Consider the following 22,247-nt stretch of genomic DNA (forward strand, 5'->3'; position numbering starts at 1 on the left):
GTTAATCCCTTCATCAGTGGTCTTCAACATCTGCGGACCTCCAGATGTTGCAAAACTACAACTCCCAGCATGCCCGGACAGCCGATGGCTGTCCGGGCATGCTGGGAGTTGTAGTTTTGAAACCTCTGGATGTACGCAGGTTGAAGACCACTGCGGCCTTCATCATCATCCAGACCCCCCTTTAGTTTTCTACTCACCTCCCCTCTGTGGGAAGGAAGGATGAGCTGGTCTGGGCCATCTATGCTGCAGGGACCATCCGGTGGAGAGGGTTAGTCGTTCCAGGCTGTCCATCTCTTCAGCGCTCTGGGCCGGCCCCGGACTAGTGATGTTGCCTTGACGACGACGCACAGGGACGTTCATGCGCAGGGACCTTACAGACCAGCTCACCCTTCCTTCCCACCGAGGGGAGGTGAGTAGAAAACTAAAGGGGGGGGGGGGGGGGTCTGGATGATGACGAAGGCCGCAGTGGTCTACAACCTGCGGACCTCCAGATGTTTCAAAACTACAACTCCCAGCATGCCGATGCTGTCCGGGCATGCTGGGAGCTGTAGTTTTGCAACATCTGGAGGTCCGCAGGTTGAAGACCACTGAGAAGGGATTGACAGGCGGAGAGTTCACTCGAGTATAAGCCGAGGGGGACGTTTTCAGCACGAAAAATCGTGCTGAAAAACTAGGCTTATACTCGAGTATATATGGTATACTTTGCCATATAAGTATTAGAAACCCATTCCATACCAGTGTTAGTCTTGGTTTCTTGGGTCCACCAGGGGGGATGATTCTGAAGCCCTGCTTCTTATTTATACGGAACATGGATGTGTTTACTGTTAATCTTTGTTCTTATTGCAAATATAGAAAATATAAAGAATAGGATCTTATAGTTATTTGTGATCATCATATAGGAAAATCACCCTAGTGGTTAGTGATCGGCTACAGTTATCTCCAAATGGGGTTGTGTTTTACTGGTCCTTTTTTGGTCTTCTACTGAGTCAAAGCCTGAGCCCACTAGGGGATCCCCCTGATACTCTGGCGAGCCAGTCCAATCCTGTGCAGTGAAAACATGTTATCAGAATTCACCCTAAGACATTTATAGAGGGTCCATATTTTAAGGAAATGTTGAGCACTAGAAGTCGAAGTCCATTAGACTATCCATTAACATGACTATCTTCTGCCCATTCTCCTACATCGACGTTTCTTTCTTCTGGTGTTAAAATTGATCTTGTCTTATTTTGTTTTTCAGTGAAATGTCTGAATGGTGGGGTCTCTGATGGAATTAAGTGTATTTGTCCTGTGTTTACCCAGGGAGCTCAGTGTCAAACCATCTTAGACAGCCTTGAAATAGGTAAGCCATCCCATGCCAATAGTTATACCATTCCATGCCAATCATTGCGGTTTTTCATGTCAATGTTTGTGCCATTCCATACCAATAGCTTTGGATTTCCATACCAATGTTTGTGTCATTCCATGCCAAGAGTTGTGTCATTCCATACCAATGTTTGTGTCATTCCATGCCAAGAGTTGTGTTATTTTATGCTAATGTTTGAATCATTTCACGGCAATGGTTGTGCCATACTGTGCCATTATATTCCTATGGACAGTATGTGCCATTCTATGCCAATGCTTGTGTATTTCCATGCCTATAGTTGTGTCATTCTATGCTAATATGTGTGCCATTCTATGCTAATGTTTGCAGAAATCCATGTCAACAGCTCAACTATTCCACACCAATTTTCGTGTTATTTCGCAGCAATAGCTATGCCATTCTATGTCAATAGTGGTATCATTCCATGCCAAGGGTTGTATCATTCCATGCCAATGGTTGTGGCATTTATATGCCAATGGTTGCACTACATTATGCCAATAGTTGTGCTATTCTACACCAGTGGTTGGATCATTCTATGCCAATTCATTTTGCTATATTTATGTTTAGGAGCGAATTTTGAAGCCAAAATGGAGGCGACTTTAACATTGAATTACACTGGTAACCAAACCGATTTTGAAATGGAGTATAATGCCATGGTAAGTCACCCATTATGTAAACTATGTAATGGGGATTTTGGGGTAAAAATCCACCCTATAATTTCTTCTTCTTTTGCTCTACAGATGGAATTAATACTCAATGAAACTAATGGATATCACAAACTAACAAGTTATAGGTGAGTGTAAAAAAATGATACATGTATATGGTGGCCCCTGTTTTATCATCACAGACCAAAAGATACAAGTTACTTTGTCCAAATCAAAGGCCAAATAAGCTAAAACAATAGGGGAGACTTTAGATAGTAGGCTCTATGGGCCTATTTCTGTCCCTGGTATTCTCTATTACTAAAATCTCTATGCCCAGGCTGATTTATTGCCCTAAAAATCGATGGTCCTTCTCTGGAACCCAACTTTAGGGACCCTGTTACCAGCCTAGTTGCTATGGTTAGTCCTAACTGAGGTGATCCAACAAAGGCTCCTCCTTAATTTCCTAAGTCAATGTGGTGAGCCACGGGGAGTGAAGATGAGGTGTATGGGGCAGATGTTGTAGCCCAGGGGCAGAGGGTGTTAACCCCTAAATGTTCGTGACGCCAGAACATCGTTTTAACCGAGAACCACCTGAACGGTAGCACCACTAGTCCTGGTTAGGCAGGGCAAATAAGAGTCCAAGGCCAGGTTAGGGTTAACGGTAGCTTTACTGAGGTAGACAGATGGTAATAGTCTTTACATCTAGGCCAGGATCCCAGAGAGGTGACCAGTAACAACGGGGACCTCGCAGCTTGCTGGGACTTGTAGTGACTTTGACAGACTCTAGGACAGCCACGCTGACTATAATAGACTTGACTTGACTGTAGGTAGTGACAGCAGACAGAGATGACTTGACTTACTGACTTGTGGCTGTAATTTAGGCTTGACCCCTCCAGATGTGCTGGACACTGGCTCTGAGACGTCTGGACTGGACTTGACCTCAAATACAGAGATTTTGGTGGAAGAAAGTGATTACAGCTCCTCCCCCTCTTATAAAGGGTGGCTGTGCAAGGAGCCCATAGGCTAGCTGCGGGTCATCTGGTCACCTGGTGCTCTCTGGGTAACAAAACATTGGACTTTAACATGTGACATCCATTATCATGTGATCAATACCCATGTGACCATATCAAAGGTCCTTTACACATAATAGACACCTATGCAGATTATAGGGGTACAGTGTAGGTGATCCCTGGGGAACGTGCAGGGACTCAACCTGACAGGACTGTGAGATGCATATCCCGTACTGGGACATCACATCAATGCTGGGCATGCTGGGAGTTGTTGTTTTGCAACATCTGGAGGTCCGCAGGTTCGAGACCACTGTGCCTAGTGGGTCAGACCAGATTTACCCCTGAAAATCAATTCCAACCAACAGATAACCCTAATTCAAGTGTTAGGTTCCTGAGCAGAAATGACCTGGCATATAGGGCCCTTTTAGATGGGCCAACGTGCCATGTTGTAGATCAGCGTTAGCTTACAGAGCCTATTACAAGGCTTGACCATCATCCTGACAGGACCCTTTCCTTCCATCATTTGTCGGCCTAACATCCCTTATTACGGAGATGTGTGGCCGATAATCGCGAATAATCGCCCTTTGTAATAGGGAATACAAAACCTGTGCAGAGGAAAAGCTGCCCAGTTGCCCATAGCAACCAATCAGATCACTACTTTCATTTTCAACAAGGCCGCTGCAAAATGAAAGAAGCGATCTGATTGGTTGCTATGGGCAACTGGGCAACTTTTCCTCTGTACAGGTTTTGATAAATCTCCCCCTATAGAGCCCACTGTCTAAAGTCTCCCGTAATGGATATTTCCCTTGGATATATCACTTTATCTACTGTTTGTATCTGGCCTTTTTTAGTATACATTTTTAAAGGGGTACTCCGGTGGAAAACTTTTTTTTTTTTTTTTTAATCAACTGGTGCCAGAAAGTTAAAAAGATTTATAAATTACTTCTATTAAGAACAATCTTAATCCTTCCAGTACTTATTAGCTGCTGAATACTACAGAGGAAAAGTCTTTTCTTTCTGGAACACAGAGCTCTCTGCTGAATCACGAGCACAGTGCTCTCTGCTGACATCTCTGTCCATTTTAGGAACTGTCCAGAGCAGCATATGTTTTCTATGGGGATTTTCTCCTACTCTGGACGGTTCTTAAAATGTAGAAAAGTAAAAAGAAGAAAAAGACCAGAGGACGGCGCCTCGTGCATTGCCATGGATACGGGGGGGGGGGGATTTTCCTTTGTGGGAGGGGGTCTTGCAGGCTCTATAAATTAGCCGCTCACCTTGAGCATATAGGAAATATGCGTATCACCCCGTAGGGGGTTGGCAAAAGCAGCCCAAAGGTCCCAGGTGCCACCGGATGGTGTCCTGTGGGTAAACTGGATACGGATAGGATAAAAACGACCTTAGCAGCAGGCGCTCAGGATCCCCGAGGGAGTGGTCACACTCAGGTCATAAAGTGGCAAAGTGTAGCAACTTTATTTGATGTACAGCAATAAAACAATGACGCATTTTGGGGTGAAACTACCCCTTCATCAGATTAACTGTAGTACATCCAATCTGATGAAGGGGTAGTTTCACCCCGAAACGCGTCATTGTTTTATTGCCGTACATCAAATAAAGTTGCTGCACTTTGCTACTTTATGACCTGAGTGTGACCACTCCCTCTGGGATCCTGAGCGCCTGCTGCTAAGGTCGTTTTCATCCTATCTGTATCCTTTTCTTAAAATGGACAGAGATGTCAGCAGAGAGCACTGTGGTCATGACCTCAGCAGAGAGCTCTGTGTTCCAAAAAGAAAAGAATTTCCTCTGTAGTATTCAGCAGCTAATAAGTACTGGAAGGATTAAGATTTTTTTTTAATAGAAGTAATTTACAAATCTGTTTAACTTTCTGGCACCAGTTCATTAAAAAAAAAAAAAAAAAAAAAAAAAAAAGGAGTTCCCCTTTAAAAGTTACAGTTTAGCTTGTTTTTTCCTTTGTAAGATATGGTCTCTCTTTCATTTGAATAGAGGGGGCTGTGCCCCGCCATGCTTTACGATCTCCAAGTTATAAGCCTACAGCTTGGCCATTTGGTACTCGGCCCCTAGACATCAGTGATGAGCGTCATAGGCCATATTCGAATTTGCGATATTTCGCGAATATATGGACGAATATTCATCCTATATTCGCGAAATTCGCATGTTCGATATATTCATGGTTATTTTCGCATGCAAAAAATTAACTATCTTACCTATATTATCTATCTATCCATCTCCTAATATTCTTTTGGGATGTAAATTGCGAATATTTGAATATTCGCATAGCCTCATATTTGCTTAAATTCGCTCTCCAGCCTAATACAGTAAATAGGAGCCTTCGTTTGACCACAAGCGGGAAGCAGGGAGGGATGAGATCACTGGGATGTGTTCTGTGGGGAGAAAAAAAATAAAATAATTACGAATATTCGTAATTGAGAATATATAGCGCTATATTCGCCGCCATATTCGCGAATATGCGAAATTTACAATAAATATTCGAATTGCGAATATTCGAGCTCAACACTACTAGACATCTTATCCCCTATCCAATGGATATGGAATAAGATGTCTGATCCCATCGCTGGTGACCCCCGTGATCTCCCTGTTGCACCCTACGTTCGGTTAGAGCATCGGGTGTAGCGCCGGAGGCTCGTGACGTCACGGCCACACCCCCTCAATGCAAGTCTATGGGAGGGGGCGTGATATCGTGACATCACGGCCACACCCCCTCAATGCAAGTCTATGGGAGGGGGCGTGACATTGTGACACCACGGCCACACCCCCTCAATGCAAGTCTATGGGAGGGGGCGTGACATCGTGACATCACGGCCACACCCCCTCAATGCAAGTCTAGGGGAGGGGGCGTGACATCGTGACATCACGGCCACACCCCCTCAATGCAAGTCTATGGGAGGGGGCGTGACGGACGTCACGCCCCCTCCCATAGACTTGCATTGAGGGGGTGTGGCCGTGACGTCACGAGTCTCTGCCCCACATTGCCAGTCATCAGGCACGGAGCGATGTTCGCTCTGTGCACCGGATATCTGGGGTGCCGCAGCCGAGATCGCTGGGGTCCCCCGCGATCAGACATCTTATCCCCTATCCTTTGGATAGGGGATAAGTTGTCTAGGGGCCGACTACCCCTTTAAGGCTGGATAGGATTTTGGAATGGCCTTCTGGGGATCCCCATTTCTTATGGTGGGGGTCCTATAGATGAGGAGTGTATACTCTACATATACAGTACAAATGTCCTTCATGGAGAGCTAGATCTTGCCAACAGTCCTGAGTATGGTGGGACAACCCCGCTACATGACCCACAGTAAGGGAAGACTTAGGCAAACCCTGTCCAAAATTTTTGGGAGTGTTCCCAGGTGGTTTGGCCCTTCCCAGGAGAGCTCCTATATAGATTGAGGATGAGTGACTGGTTTGTGAAGGCTCCCTGAACCCACAGGGTGGAGGAGGCCCCAGAACATGAGCCACCATGGGGTCAGTATTGGGTTCTTTATTAATTATTCCACTTTTCTTTGTGTCATTTGAAGGTTCGGTAATGATTTGGTGACCGCCACAAGTGATGTATTTGTTACGATAGAATATAACAATACGCTTGAGGTATCCGAACAGTATGAAGAAAAATACTACGAGGTGGTGGCTGCTTTCAACAAGAATAAGTGTAAATCCCAGGGTAAGTATTACAAGGGCTCCTGAGCTGTCCCTCCAAGAGAGGTACCATAAGCAATCTATTATACGGGCCAGAACATTCCGGGATCAGCAGGGCATGACAGTGATAGGGTTAACTCTAACAGCAATATCAGCGCCAACCTACAGTACACAGATGTCTATTTATTTGGGTGGGGGTCGCTTTGGAACCCTATACCTGCCAGTGACTTCACCCCATAAAGCTCCACACCGAGGAGTACCCAGGGGTCAGGATTGTCTCCAGGGCCAGATTAAGGCTGCCTGGAAGACGGAGCATTTCATTATGATGCCCCCCCGCGACAGTTCCCCCACATTAGGTGCAGTATAGTTCCTCCATATTAGGTTGGCTGTATAGTTCCCCCGCATTAGGTTGTAGTTCCCCCACATTAGGTTGGCAATATAAGTCTCCACACATTAGGATGGCAGTATACGTCCCTGCATATTAGGTTTGCAGTACAGTTCCCCCACATTAGGTGCAGTACAGTTCCTCCACATTAGGTGTAGTACAGTTCCCCCAGATTAGGTGCAGTATAGTTCCCCCACATTAGGTGCAGTATAGTTCCCCCCACATTAGGTGCAGTATAGTTTCCCCCACATTAGGTGCAGTATAGTTTCCCCCACATTAGGTGCAGTATAGTTCCCCCCACATTAGGTGCAGTATAGTTCCCACACATTAGGTGCAGTATAGTTCCCCCACATTAGGTGCAGTACAGTTCCCCCACATTAGGTGCAGCACAGTTCCCCCACATTAGGTGCAGCACAGTTCCCCCACATTAGGTGCAGTACAGTTCACCCACATTAGGTGCAGTACAGTTCCCCCACATTAGGTGCAGTACAGTTCCCCCACATTAGGTGCAGTACAGTTCCCCCACTTTAGGTGCAGTGCAGTTCCCCCACATTAGGTGCAGTATAGTTCCCCACATTAGGTGCAGTATAGCTCCCCACATTGGGTGCAGTATAGTTCCCCCACATTAGGTGCAGTATAGTCCCCCACATTAGGTGCAGCACAGTTCCCCCACATTAGGTGCAGTACAGTTCCCCCACATTAGGTGCAGTACAGTTCCCCCACATTAGGTGCAGTACAGTTCCCCCACATTAGGTGCAGTACAGTTCCCCCACATTAGGTGCAGTATAGTTCCCCACATTAGGTGCAGTATAGTTCCCCCACATTAGGTGCAGTATAGCTCCCCACATTAGGTGCAGTATAGTTCCCCCACATTAGGTGCAGTATAGTTCCCCCCACATTAGGTGCAGTATAGTTTCCCCCACATTAGGTGCAGCACAGTTCCCCCACATTAGGTGCAGTACAGTTCCCCCACATTAGGTGCAGTACAGTTCCCCCACATTAGGTGCAGTACAGTTCCCCCACATTAGGTGCAGTACAGTTCCCCCACATTAGGTGCAGTATAGTTCCCCACATTAGGTGCAGTATAGTTCCCCACATTAGGTGCAGTATAGCTCCCCACATTGGGTGCAGTATAGGTCCCCCACAGACATACAGCCTTCAGCCATATGAAGTGTATGGCTGGAGGCTGTATGCCTGTTTACTGTACCACTTAAGTGTTCCGATCACCGCCCCACTGGTCCGGGGTCACAATCTACTGCTATAGCCTATGGGCCATAGCAGTAGGTCCCGGGACCAAAGGAGCGAAGGTCGGAACACTGAAGATGACGTGCCGCTGGTCACTTACCATGAGCTCACGTCCTCCTCACTGCTCTGCTCTTCTATGGGCGCACGCACGGGACTTCAGTGATGTCCCTGCGTGCGCTACTTCCCGGCGGCCCCTGCGTTTTTATTGTAAACGCGGGGGCCGCCGCAAAGAGGTAACCGCCGGGACACCCTTGTGTCCTGAAAAGATTTTTTGTGAAACAGGGATGTCCCGAATGTGACGGGGCCCCCTGCGGGCATGGGGCCGGGAGTGGGGGCCCCCTGCGGGCCCGTAACAGGCGCTCCATGAGCGCCAATGATGATCCGGCCCTGATTGTCTCCCCAAATATAACACAGATGACAGGTCTTTGTTTGCAGCCTCGATGAGCAGTAATAGAGTACGTATAGGTAAAAGAAAGACAGATTGTCTATATAGAACAACCATCCTTATTACTGTTTATTTCTTTATCTTCAAAGATCTGTGTATTAAGATCCCCACAATCCAAGCTGTCCGTCCTCCCAGCAAATATGGTAAGCACCAGATCTATCTATCTATCTATCTATCTATCTATCTATCTATCTATCTATCTCATATCTATCTATCTCATATCTATCTATCTCATATCTATCTATCTATCTATCTATCTCATATCTATCTATCTATCTCATATCTATCTATCTATTTATCTATCTCATATCTATCTATCTATCTAACTCATATCTATCTATCTATTAATCTATCTCATATCTATCCATCTATCTCATATCTATCTATCTCATATCTATCTATCTATCTCATATCTATCTATCTATTTATCTATCTCATATCTATCTATCTCATATCTATCTATCTATCTCTCTCATATCTATCTATCTCATATCTATCTCATATCTATCTATCTCATATCTATCTATCTATCTCATATCTATCTATCTCATATCTATCTATCTCATATCTATCTATCTATCTATCTATCTCATATCTATCTATCTCATATCTATCTATCTCATATCTATCTATCTATCTCATATCTATCTATCTATCTCATATCTCTCTATCTCATATCTATCTATCTATCTCATATCTATCTATCTCATATCTATCTATCTCATATCTATCTATCTCATATCTATCTCATATCTATCTATCTATCTATCTATCTCATATCTCATATCTATCTCATATCTATCTATCTCATATCTATCTCTTATCTATCTATCTATCTATCTATCTATCTCATATCTATCTATCTCATATCTATCTATCTATCTATCTATCTCATATCTATCTCATATCTATCTATCTATATCATATCTATCTATCTCATATCTATCTCATATCTATCTCTTATCTATCTATCTATCTCATATCTATCTCATATCTATCTATCTATCTCATATCTATCTATCTATCTCATATCTATCTATCTCATATCTATCTATCTATCTCATATCTATCTCTTATCTATCTATCTCATATCTATCTCATATCTATCTATCTCATATCTATCTCATATCTATCTATCTATCTCATATCTATCTATCATCTATCTCAGGGGTCTCAAACTCCCGGCCCGCGTACCGAAATTTTGCCCCCTTCCTGTACTGTGCGATATTTTGCGGGCCACGGCCCCCTCCCCGTACCTTTCCCGCTGCCCCCCGTACTCATTGTATCTGTGAAGTACCTCACAGACACCGGTAAAGCAGGGGTCAGCATCAGGTGACGTCAGCGGCCCGGGGGCAGCGCCGACGTGACGCGCCATCCGCACTGACCTGGTGCGACGAGTCTTGGCCTGCTTCGCCTACCTACGTAGCTAGTGCGGTGTACCTGACCCTGGTAAGTCAATACTAGTACTGCCAGGGAGAAAAGGGGGCGCTGGGGGTGTCGCTGATGAATTGGTGCGGGGTGTGCGCAGGCCTACAAACTGAATGGTTAGGGTGCTACTGCTGTTATCACAGGGGGGTGTTGCTGGTGGATGATGGGGGTGCTACTGCTGGGGGGGGGGAGGTAGCACCCCAGCAGTAGCACTCCCATCATCCACCAGCAACACCCTCCTTCCCATTCCCCTTACCCCCCTGTGGTAATAACATGAGCTGACAGATGATGGGGGTGCTACTGCTGGGGGGGGCGGTGTTACTGGTGGATGATGGGGGTGCTACGGCTGGGGGGGGGGGGGGTGTTGCTGGTGGATAATGGGGTGTTGGTGGATGATTGGGATGCAGTAGCACCCCAGCCACCCAAGCAGTAGCACCCCAGCAGTAGCACCCCCATCATCCACCAGCAACACCCCCTCCCCATTCCCCCTACCCCCCTGTGGTAGTAACATGAGCTGATGGATGATGGGGGTGCTACTGCTGGGGGGGGGGGTGTTACTGGTGGATGATGAGGGTGATACTGAAGGATGTGGGGTGTTGTTGGATGATTGGGATGCAGTATCACCCTCATCATCCACCAGCAACAGCCCCTCCCCATTCCCCCTATCCCCCTCTGGTAATAGCATGAGCTGATGGATGATGGGGGTGCTACTACTGGGGGGGGGGGTTGTTGCTGGTGGATGATGTGGGTGATACTGCATCCCAATCATCCAACAACACGCCCCCCCCCCACCCCCCCATCAGTAACATCCCCATCATCCGTCAGCTCATGCTATCACCACAGGGGGGTAGGGAAATGGGGGGGGGGGTGTTGCTTGGCGATGATGGGAGTGCTACCTCTGGTGGGGGGTGTTGTTTGGTGATGAGGGGCGCATGATGGGGCATTATATGTGAGGGGCGCATGATGGGGCATTATATGTGAGGGGCGCATGATGGGGCATTATATGTGAGGGGCACATGATGGGGACATTATATGTGAGGGGCACATGATGGGGGCATTATATGTGAGGGGCTCATGATGGGGCATTATATGTGAGGGGCGCATGATGGGGACATTATATGTGAGGGGCACATGATGGGGCATTATATGTGAGGGGCACATGATGGGGCATTATATGTGAGGGGCTCATGATGGGGCATTATATGTGAGGGGCACATGATGGGGTCATTATATGTGAGGGGCGCATGATGGGGCATTATATGTGAGGGGCACATGATGGGGCATTATATGTGAGGGGCACATGATGGGGACATTATATGTGAGGGGCACATGATGGGGGCATTATATGTGAGGGGCTCATGATGGGGCATTATATGTGAGGGGCGCATGATGGGGACATTATATGTGAGGGGCACATGATGGGGCATTATATGTGAGGGGCACATGATGGGGCATTATATGTGAGGGGCTCATGATGGGGCATTATATGTGAGGGGCGCATGATGGGGACATTATATGTGAGGGGCTCATGATGGGGCATTATATGTGAGGGGCACATGATGGGGTCATTATATGTGAGGGGCGCATGATGGGGCATTATATGTGAGGGGCACATGATGGGGACATTATATGTGAGGGGCTCATGATGGGGCATTATATGTGAGGGGCGCATGATGGGGACATTATATGTGAGGGGCACATGATGGGGCATTATATGTGAGGGGCACATGATGGGGACATTATATGTGAGGGGCACATGATGGGGGCATTATATGTGAGGGGCGCATGATGGGAGCATTATATGTGAGGGGCGCATGATGAGGGAATTATATGTGAGGGGCGCATGATGGGGTCATTATATGTGAGGGGCGCATGATGGGGGCATTATATGTGAGGGGCACATGATGGGAGCATTATATGTGAGGGCGATGATGGGAGTGCTACCTCTGGTGGGGGGTGTTGTTGGGTGATGAGGGGCGCATGATGGGGCATTATATGTGAGGGGCGCATGATGGAGCATTATATGTGAGGGGCGCATGATGAGGGAATTATATGTGAGGGGCACATGATGGGAGCATTATATGTGAGGGGCACATGATGGGGGCATTATATGTGAGGGGCGCATGATGAGGGAATTATATGTGAGGGGCACATGATGGGGCATTATATGTGAGGGGCACATGATGGGGCATTATATGTGAGGGGCACATGATGGGGACATTATATGTGAGGGGCACATGATGAGGGAATTATATGTGAGGGGCACATGATGAGGGAATTATATGTGAGGGGGGCATGATGGGGGGGCATTATATGTGAGGGGCGCATGATGAGGCATTATATGTGAGGGGGGCATGATGGGGCATTATATGTGAGGGACACATGATGAGGGAATTATATGTGAGGGGGGCATGATGGGGCATTATATGTGAGGGGCACATGATGAGGACATTATATGTGAGGGGCACATTATCTGGGAATTATATGTGAGGGCGCATGATGGGGGCATTATATGTGAGGGGCACATGATGGGGGCATTATATGTGAGGGGCGCATGATGGGGCATTATATGTGAGGGGCGCATGATGGGGCATTATATGTAAGGGGCACATGATGGGGCATTATATGTAAGGGGCACCTGATGGGCATTATATGTGAGGGGCACATGATGGGGGCATTATATGTGAGGGGCGCATGATGGGGCATTATATGTGAGGGGCGCATGATGGGGGCATTATATGTGAGGGGCACATGATGGGGGCATTATATGTGAGGGGCACATGATGGGGGCATTAAATGTGAGGGGCGCATGATGGGGGCATTATATGTGAGGGGCTCATGATGGGGGCATTATATGTGAGGGGGGCATGATGGGGCATTATATGTGAGGGGCACATGATGGGGCATTATATGTGAGGGGCACATGATGAGGCATTATATGTGAGGGGCACATGATGGGGTCATTATATGTGAGGGGGGCATGATGGGGGCATTATATGTGAGGGGCGCATGATGGGGGCATTATATGTGAGGGGCACATGATGGGGCATTATATGTGAGGGGCACATGATGGGGCATTATATGTGAGGGGCGCATGATGGGGGCATTATATGTGAGGGGCGCATGATGGGGCATTATATGTGAGGGGCGCATGATGGGGCATTATATGTGAGGGGCGCATGATGGGGGCATTATATGTGTGGGGCGCATGATGGGGCATTATATGTGAGGGGCGTATGATGGGGCATTATATGTGAGGGGCGCATGATGGGGCATTATATGTGAGGGGCGTATGATGGGGCATTATATGTGAGGGGCACATGATGGGGGCATTATATGTGAGGGGCACATGATGGGGGCATTATATGTGAGGGGCGCATGATGGGGCATTATATGTGAGGGGCGTATGATGGGGCATTATATGTGAGGGGCACATGATGGGGGCCATTATATGTGAGGGGCGCATGATGGGGCATTATATGTGAGGGGCGTATGATGGGGCATTATATGTGAGGGGCGCATGATGGGGCATTATATGTGAGGGGCACATGATGGGGGCCATTATATGTGAGGGGCGCATGATGGGGCATTATATGTGAGGGGCACATGATGGGGACATTATATGTGAGGGGCGCATGATGGGGCATTATATGTGAGGGGCACATGATGGGGCATTATATGTGAGGGGCACATGATGGGGGCATTATATGTGAGGGGCGCATGATGAGGCATTATATGTGAGGGGCACATGATGGGGACATTATATGTGAGGGGCGCATGATGGGGCATTATATGTGAGGGGCGTATGATGGGGGCATTATATGTGAGGGGGGCATGATGGGGGCATTATATGTGAGGGGCACATGATGGGGGCCATTATATGTGAGGGGCGCATGATGGGGCATTATATGTGAGGGGCACATGATGGGGACATTATATGTGAGGGGCGCATGATGGGGTCATTATATGTGAGGGGCGCATGATGGGGCATTATATGTGAGGGGCGCATGATGGGGGCATTATATGTGAGGGGCTCATGATGGGGACATTATATGTGAGGGGCGCATGATGGGGTCATTATATGTGAGGGGCGCATGATGGGGCATTATATGTGAGGGGCACATGATGGGGAATTATATGTGAGGGGCGCATGATGGGGCATTATATGTGAGGGGCGCATGATGGGGGCATTATATGTGAGGGGCGCATGATGGGAGCATTATATGTGAGGGGCGCATGATGGGGTCATTATATGTGAGGGGCGCATGATGGGGGCATTATATGTGAGGGGCACATGATGGGGGCATTATATGTGAGGGGGGCATGATGGGACACTATATGTGAGGGGCGCATGATGGGGCATTATATGTGAGGGGCACATGATGGGGACATTATATGTGAGGGGCGCATGATGGGGGCATTATATGTGAGGGGCGCATGATGGGGTCATTATATGTGAGGGGCGCATGATGGGACATTATATGTGAGGGGCGCATGATGGGGTCATTATATGTGAGGGGCACATGATGGGGCATTTTATGTGAGGGGCGCATGATGGGGGCATTATATGTGAGGGGGGCATGATGGGGGCATTATATGTGAGGGGCACATGATGGGGCATTATATGTGAGGGGCGCATGATGGGGGTCATTATATGTGAGGGGCGCATGATGGGGCATTATATGTGAGGGGCGCATGATGGGGTCATTATATGTGAGGGGCGCATGAGGGAGCATTATATGTGAGGGGCGCATGACGGGGAATTATATGTGAGGGGCGCATGATGGGACATTATATGTGAGGGGCGTATGATGGGGCATTATATGTGAGGGGCGCATGAGGGAGCATTATATGTGAGGGGCGCATGACGGGGAATTATATGTGAGGGGCGCATGACGGGGAATTATATGTGAGGGGCGCATGATGGGACATTATATGTGAGGGGCGTATGATGGGGCATTATATGTGAGGGGCGCATGAGGGAGCATTATATGTGAGGGGCGCATGACGGGGAATTATATGTGAGGGGCGCATGATGGGGGCATTATATGTGAGGGGCGCATGATGGGGGCATTATATGTGAGGGGCGCATGATGGGACATTATATGTGAGGGGCGCATGATGGGGTCATTATATGTGAGGGGCGTATGATGGGGGCATTATATGTGAGGGGCGCATGATGGGACATTATATGTGAGGGGCGCATGATGGGACATTATATGTGAGGGGCGCATGATGGGGTCATTATATGTGAGGGGCGCATGATGGGACATTATATGTGAGGGGCACATGATGGGGCATTTTATGTGAGGGGCGCATGATGGGGGCATTATATGTGAGGGGCGCATGATGGGGCATTATATGTAAGTGACACAGGCGGCCCAGCCTCACCCAGCCGCTACCTCCAGTGGCCCCCAGATAATTTGAGTTTGAGACCCCCTGATCTATCTCATATCTATCTTTCTATCTATCTCATATCTATCTAATATCTATCTCATATCTATCACATATCTATCTATCTATCTATCTCATATCTATCTATCTCATATCTATCTTTCTATCTATCTCATATCTATCACATATCTATCTATCTATCTCATATCTATCTATCTCATATCTATCTTTCTATCTATCTCATATCTATCTAATATCTATCTCATATCTATCACATATCTATCTATCTATCTCATATCTATCTATCTCATATCTATCTATCTCATATCTATCTATCTATCTATCTCATATCTATCTATCTATCTCATATCTATCTCATATCTATCTATCTCATATCTATCTATCTATCTCATATCTATCTATCTCATATCTATCTATCTATCTCATATCTATCTATCTCATATCTATCTCATATCTATCTATCTATCTATCTATCTCATATCTATCTATCTATCTATCTATCTATCTATCTCATATCTATCTATCTCATATCTATCTATCTCATATCTATCTATCTCATATCTATCTATCTCATATCTATCTCATATCTATCTATCTATCTCATATCTATCCATCCATCTATCTCATAGCTATCTCTAATCTATCTCATATCTATCTATCTATCTATCTATCTATCTATCTATCTATCTATATCATATCTATCTATCTCATATCTATCTCATATCTATCTCATATCTATCTATCTCATATCTATCTATCTATCTCATATCTATCCATCCATCTATCTCATAGCTATCTCTAATCTACCTCATATCTATCTATCTATCTCATATCTATCTATCTATCTCATATCTATCTATTGCATATCTATCTATCTATCTATCTATCTCATATCTATCTATCTATCTATCTATCTATCTCATATCTATCTATCTATCTCATATCTATCCATCCATCTATCTCATAGCTATCTCTAATCTATCTCATATCTATCTATCTATCTATCTATCTATCTATCTATATCATATCTATCTATCTCATATCTATCTATCTCATATCTATCTCATATCTATCTATCTCATATCTATCTATCTCATATCTATCCATCCATCTATCTCATAGCTATCTCTAATCTACCTCATATCTATCTATCTATCTCATATCTATCTATCTATCTCATATCTATCTATTGCATATCTATCTATCTATCTATCTATCTCATATCTATCTATCTATCTATCTCATATCTATCTATCTCATATCTATCTATCGCATATCTATCTATCTATCTCATATCTATCTATCTATCTCATATCTATCCATCCATCTATCTCATAGCTATCTCTAATCTATCTCATATCTATCTATCTATCTCATATCTATCTATCTATCTATCTATCTATCTCATATCTATCTATCGCATATCTATCTATCTATCTATCTATCGCATATCTATCTATCTATCTATCTATCTATCTCATATCTATCTATCTCATATCTATCTATTGCATATCTTTCTATCTCATATCTATCTCTCTATCTATCTCATTTCTATCTATCTCATATCTATCTCTCTATCTATCTCATATCTATCTATCTCATATCTATCTATTGCATATCTATCTATCTATCTATCTATCTATCTCATATCTATCTATCTATCTCATATCTATCTATCATCTGCCAGCTCTTTTATTTATTTACCTTTTAAATACAGTGATCCCTCAACATACAATAGTTTCACCATAAAATGGTCTTTTCTGGACTATTGTAACTTGACACCAGACTCAACATACAATGTACAGACAGTCCAGATCTGTGACACGTGTCAATGGCCAAAAGAGCCGACCAATCAGAATGGGCATTCACTGGTAAAACACCTGTATTACTGAAGTACATGCACTGACTGGTGTCTGGTAGCGCCCCCTACAGTACAGGGAGGTATTACATGTTCTGTACTCTTTACCTGTATTACTGAAGTGTATGCACGGACTGGTGTCTGGTAGCGCCCCCTACAGTACAGGGAGGTATTATATGTTCTGTACTCTTTACCTGTATTACTGAAGTGCATGCACTGACTGGTGTCTGGTAGCGCCCCCTACAGTACAGGGAGGTATTACATGTTCTGTACTCTTTACCTGTATTACTGAAGTGTATGCACTGACTGGTGTCTGGTAGCGCCCACTACAGTACAGGGGGGTATTACATGTTCTGTACACTTTACCTGTGCCAGGGTTAGCTGCTCCTTTGGACACCAGGTGATGGCGGCTCCATGTTACTTTTTTTAGGACATTGTGTGTACTGTACAGCACCCTGAAGAAGCTCCTGTCCTCTACATAGACAGTGATTTACAGCTCCCAGCAGATCTTTATTACTTTTATATGGAAGGATTTGCTTTATCTATATTAGTTATCCACTTATTTTTCTTTAATCCTCACTTTTTCCTATTTTTGGATGACATTTTGGCGGCTTCAGAACCAATTACCAGGTTTCCATAGAGTTATGGTCTCAACATACAATGGTCGTCCTGGAACCGTATAATATTGTAACTTGAGGGACCACTGTAGGTATTTATGACCTAGGGACATACCTGGATCTCTCTCTATCTACCTGCTCAGAAATATTCCCATTTTCTCCCCATTAGTAATATATTGAGTGTGTTTGTGGTTAAAGGGGTACTCCGCTGGAAAAGGTTTTTTATTTAAACCAACTGGTGCCAGAAAGTTAAACAGATTTGTAAATTACTTCTATTTAAAAATCTTAATCCTTCCAGTACTTATTAGCTGCTTTATGTTCCAGGGGAAGGTTCTTTTATTTTTCAATTTCCTTTCTGTCTGACCACAGTGCTCTCTGCTGACACCTCTATCCATGTCTGGAACTGTCCAGGGTAGGAGAAAATCCCCATAGCAAGCTTCTCCTGTTTCTGACAGTTCCTTACATGGTCAGAGGTGTCAGCAGAGAGCACTGTGGTCAGACAGAAAGAAATCCCAAAAGAAAAGAATTTCCTGTGGAGCAAATAGCAGCTGATAAGTACTGGAAGGATTAGGATTTTTAAATAGAAGTAATTTACAAATCTGTTTAACTTTCTGGCACCAGTTGATTAAAAATAAAAAAATAAAATAAAAAAATAAATAAATAAAAAAATAAATAAATAAATATATATATATATATATATATATATATATATATATATATATATATATATATATATGCATATATATATGTTTTCCAGTGGAGTACCCCTTTAAGGCTCATCCATGGATTCTCCTCCATTCTTCCTCTTCCCTCCATAGACAGATGCGCAGAAAAAGTGTCATCGATGTATTTGCAGTTCTTTGACCCTGTGGTTTCCATTAATGGCATGTTGGCCTGTGTGTCCAGATGTGTTCCCAGCTCACCTAATTTCCTGAACTGCAATGACGGCAATTGTCAGATCCGCGGAGAAGAAGGACCTCAGTGCTTGTGAGTACAAAAAAATACTATAACAATCAACAACCCCACCCCTGCCCATCCCACCTCAAAGAACACCCAAGAGAGATGGCGGGGAAGAAAAAAAAACTTCCAACAATTAAAGGGGTGCTCCACCCCTGGACATCTTATTCCCTATCCAAAGGATAGGGGATAAGATGTCTGATCGCGGGGGTCCTGCCGCTGGGACCCCAACGATCTACCGGCTGCATTCGTTTAGAGCATCGGGTGCAGCACCAGAGGCTCTTGACGTCATGGCCACGCCCCGTTTGTGACGTCACGGCCACGCCCCCTCAATGCAAGTCTATGGGAGGGGGCGTGACATCCGTCACGCCCCCTCCCACAGACTTGCATTGAGGGGGCATAGCCGTGACGTACCGAGCGGGGCACGGCCATGACGTCACTAGCCTCCTCCCCGCATCGCCAGTCATCCGGCACAGAGCGAAGTTTGCTTCTTGCACTGGATGTCTGGGGTTCCGCAACCGACATCGCGGGGGGGGGGGGGGGGGGGGGTCCTCTGCATTGAGGGGGGCGTGGCCATGACTTCACAAGCGGGGCGTGGCCGTGTCGTCACGAGCCTCCGGTGTTGCACCCGACGCACTAAACGAACGCTGCAGGTAGATCGCTGGGGTCCCCAGCGGCAGGACCCCCGCGATCAGACATCTTATCCCCATCCAAATAAGATGTCTAGGGGCAAAGTACCCCTTTAAGGTAGGCACTCTAGGGGGGCAACTAAGGAAAATACTCTGTGGCACTCTGGGGGGTAGGAACTATTTTAGGCAAGTAAGAACTCAAGAGGTGTCTGCAGAGAGCACTGTGGTCAGACAGTAAAGAAATGTAAAAAGAAAAGAACATTGGGCGTGAAGCATACAGCAGCTGATAAGTACTGGAAGGATTAAGATTTTTAAATAGAAGTAATTTACAAATCTGTTTAACGATCTGGCACCAGTTGATTTAAAAAAAATTTAGTTTTTTTACCAGAGTACCCCTTTAACTAAACCACCATTGCACATAGAACGTGGAGCATACAGCAGCTGATAAGTACTGGAAGGATTACAATTTTTAAATAGAAGTAATTGACAAATCTGTTTAACGATCTGGCACCAGTTGATTTAAAAAAAATGTTTTCCACTGGAGTACCCCTTGAACTAAACCACCATTCCACATGGAACGTGGAGCATACAGCAGCTGATAAGTACTGGAAGGATTACAATTTTGAAATGGAAATAATTGACAAATCTGTTTAACGATCTGGCACCAGTTGATTTAAAACATTATTTTTTTCACTGGAATACCCCTTTAACTAAACCACCATTCCACATGGAACATGGAGAATACAGCAGCTGATAAGTAGTGGAAGGATTACAAATTTTAAATAGAAGTAATTGACAAATCTGTTTAACGATCTGGCACCAGTTGATTTAAAAAATATCTATATATAGTTTTTCACTGGAGTACCCCTTTAACTAAACCACCATTCCATCCAAAGGAACAACCCAACAAAAAAGCTTCTGTAATTTTGGGACTTTTTATGTTTATGATCTTGTTATTAATATTTATACATCTTGTCTTGTAGTTGCCCAAGAACGGACATATACCTGTACACGTACCCCAGATGTGGCGGAGCGGTGTCAATAGCTGCATTGTACGGGGGTGTGGGGGCTTCTATCGGACTGTTGGTGATTGTCGGTGTTGTCCTTGGAGTAGTCCTCTACAGAAGGAAATATTACTAATAAAGTCCGTAGTTTGGACATTTGCACCTTCTCAGTGGATAAGAGAGTTCATATAGGTGGTAGACAAGGTTCTCCGGGCTCCGGAGTCACACTGGATCGGCTGAATTTCTCCTTGGAAGGTCAATGAAGAAGAGGAAAGATAAAAAATCATTTAGAACAAATGTAAAAAGTTGATAAAAATGGCAAATTAGGATGATAGGTAGAAAGAAAGGAAGAGCAGAACCAGAAACGTGGGCCTAGAAATGGGGCTCTTTATCTAGTATATATCTAATTTATATATCTATTTATGACTGTCCGATAATCCAGAACAAAAGATAATCTGCGTCACCTCAGATCCTGTTAACACCGGAACAAAGGAATCTGACTGTAATAGCAGCGGACTATTCTAGATCCATCCTGAAACATCATTGTATCATGAATCTATAGATATAATCAATGTAATAGCTGAGTAAAATACACTGATCCCTCAACTTACAATGGCCTCAACATAAAATATTTTCACCGTATAATGGTCTTTTCTGGACCATTGTAACTTGAAACCAGACTCAACATACAATGTACAGACAGTCCAGATCTGTGAAACTTGTCAATGGCCAGAAGAACTGACCAATCAGAATGGGCATTCACTGGTAAAAAAAAAACTGTATTACTGAAGTGCATGCACTGACTGGTGTCTGGTAGTGCCCCCTACAGTACAGGGAGGTATTACATGTTCTGTATTACTCTTTATCTGTATTACTGAAGTGCATGCACTGACTGGTGTCTGGTAGCGCCCCCTACAGTACAGGGAGGTACTACATGTTCTGTACTCTTTACTTGTATTACTGATGTGCATGCACTGACTGGCTGCCTGGTAGCGCCCCCTACAGTACAGGGAGGTATTACATGTTCTGTACTACTCTTTACCTGTATTACTGAAGTGCATGCACTGACTGGTGTCTGGTAGCGCCCCCTCCAGTACAGGGAGGTATTACATGTTCTGTACTCTTTACCTGTATTACTGAAGTGTATGCACTGACTGGTGTCTGGTAGTGCCTCCTACAGTACAGGGAGGTATTACATGTTCTGTACTCTTTACCTGTATTACTGAAGTGTATGCACTGACTGGTGTCTGGTAGTACTCCCTACAATACAGGGAGGTATTACATGTTCTGTACTACTCTTTACCTGTGTTAAGGTTGGCTGCTGATTAGGCATTAAAATGTGAGTGACTGCCGCTGTATACTGCTGATTGTTGACACAAGAAATAAACACCAGACAAAATGTTGGTATATATCTCCTTCTCAGCATACTGGCTAAGGAGCTGTCCCAATGAGTTCTGTTTATTATACGGAAGTACATTGGTTTTTACAGTTGACAAAAAGGGGGAGGTTAGTAATCACGTCAAAATCATCATGTTATATTTTGATTGGTTATTTGAGTATTGCATCTGTACATATTAGCATTTT

The 22,247-nt window shown here is 45.0% G+C and overlaps 1 protein-coding gene across 1 annotated transcript; it reads left to right on the forward strand.

Moving 5' to 3' along the window:
- Positions 1 to 299: 299 nt before the first annotated feature.
- LOC130367617 (mucin-3A-like) lies at positions 300 to 21,640 on the forward strand. Its single transcript, XM_056570170.1, has 8 exons — positions 300 to 409; positions 1,238 to 1,339; positions 1,928 to 2,016; positions 2,101 to 2,153; positions 6,563 to 6,705; positions 8,845 to 8,898; positions 18,892 to 19,060; positions 20,643 to 21,640. Exons 3-8 carry the CDS (start codon positions 1,948 to 1,950, stop codon positions 20,797 to 20,799), a joined length of 645 nt encoding a protein of 214 aa, XP_056426145.1. The 5' UTR covers positions 300 to 409; positions 1,238 to 1,339; positions 1,928 to 1,947; the 3' UTR covers positions 20,800 to 21,640.
- The last annotated feature ends 607 nt before the right edge of the window (positions 21,641 to 22,247 follow it).

Source organism: Hyla sarda, chromosome 4, assembly GCF_029499605.1.
Source record: "Hyla sarda isolate aHylSar1 chromosome 4, aHylSar1.hap1, whole genome shotgun sequence".
NCBI lineage: Eukaryota > Metazoa > Chordata > Amphibia > Anura > Hylidae > Hyla > Hyla sarda.

Bases quoted from the DNA above. Each gene is read 5' to 3' on its own strand.
- LOC130367617 (XM_056570170.1), top strand. From the start codon at position 1,948: ATGGAGGCGACTTTAACATTGAATTACACTGGTAACCAAACCGATTTT. The intron at 2,154-6,562 runs GTGAGTGTAAAA...TGTCATTTGAAG, and splicing joins CACAAACTAACAAGTTATAG to GTTCGGTAATGATTTGGTGA. The intron at 8,899-18,891 runs GTAAGCACCAGA...TTCCCTCCATAG, and splicing joins CCGTCCTCCCAGCAAATATG to ACAGATGCGCAGAAAAAGTG.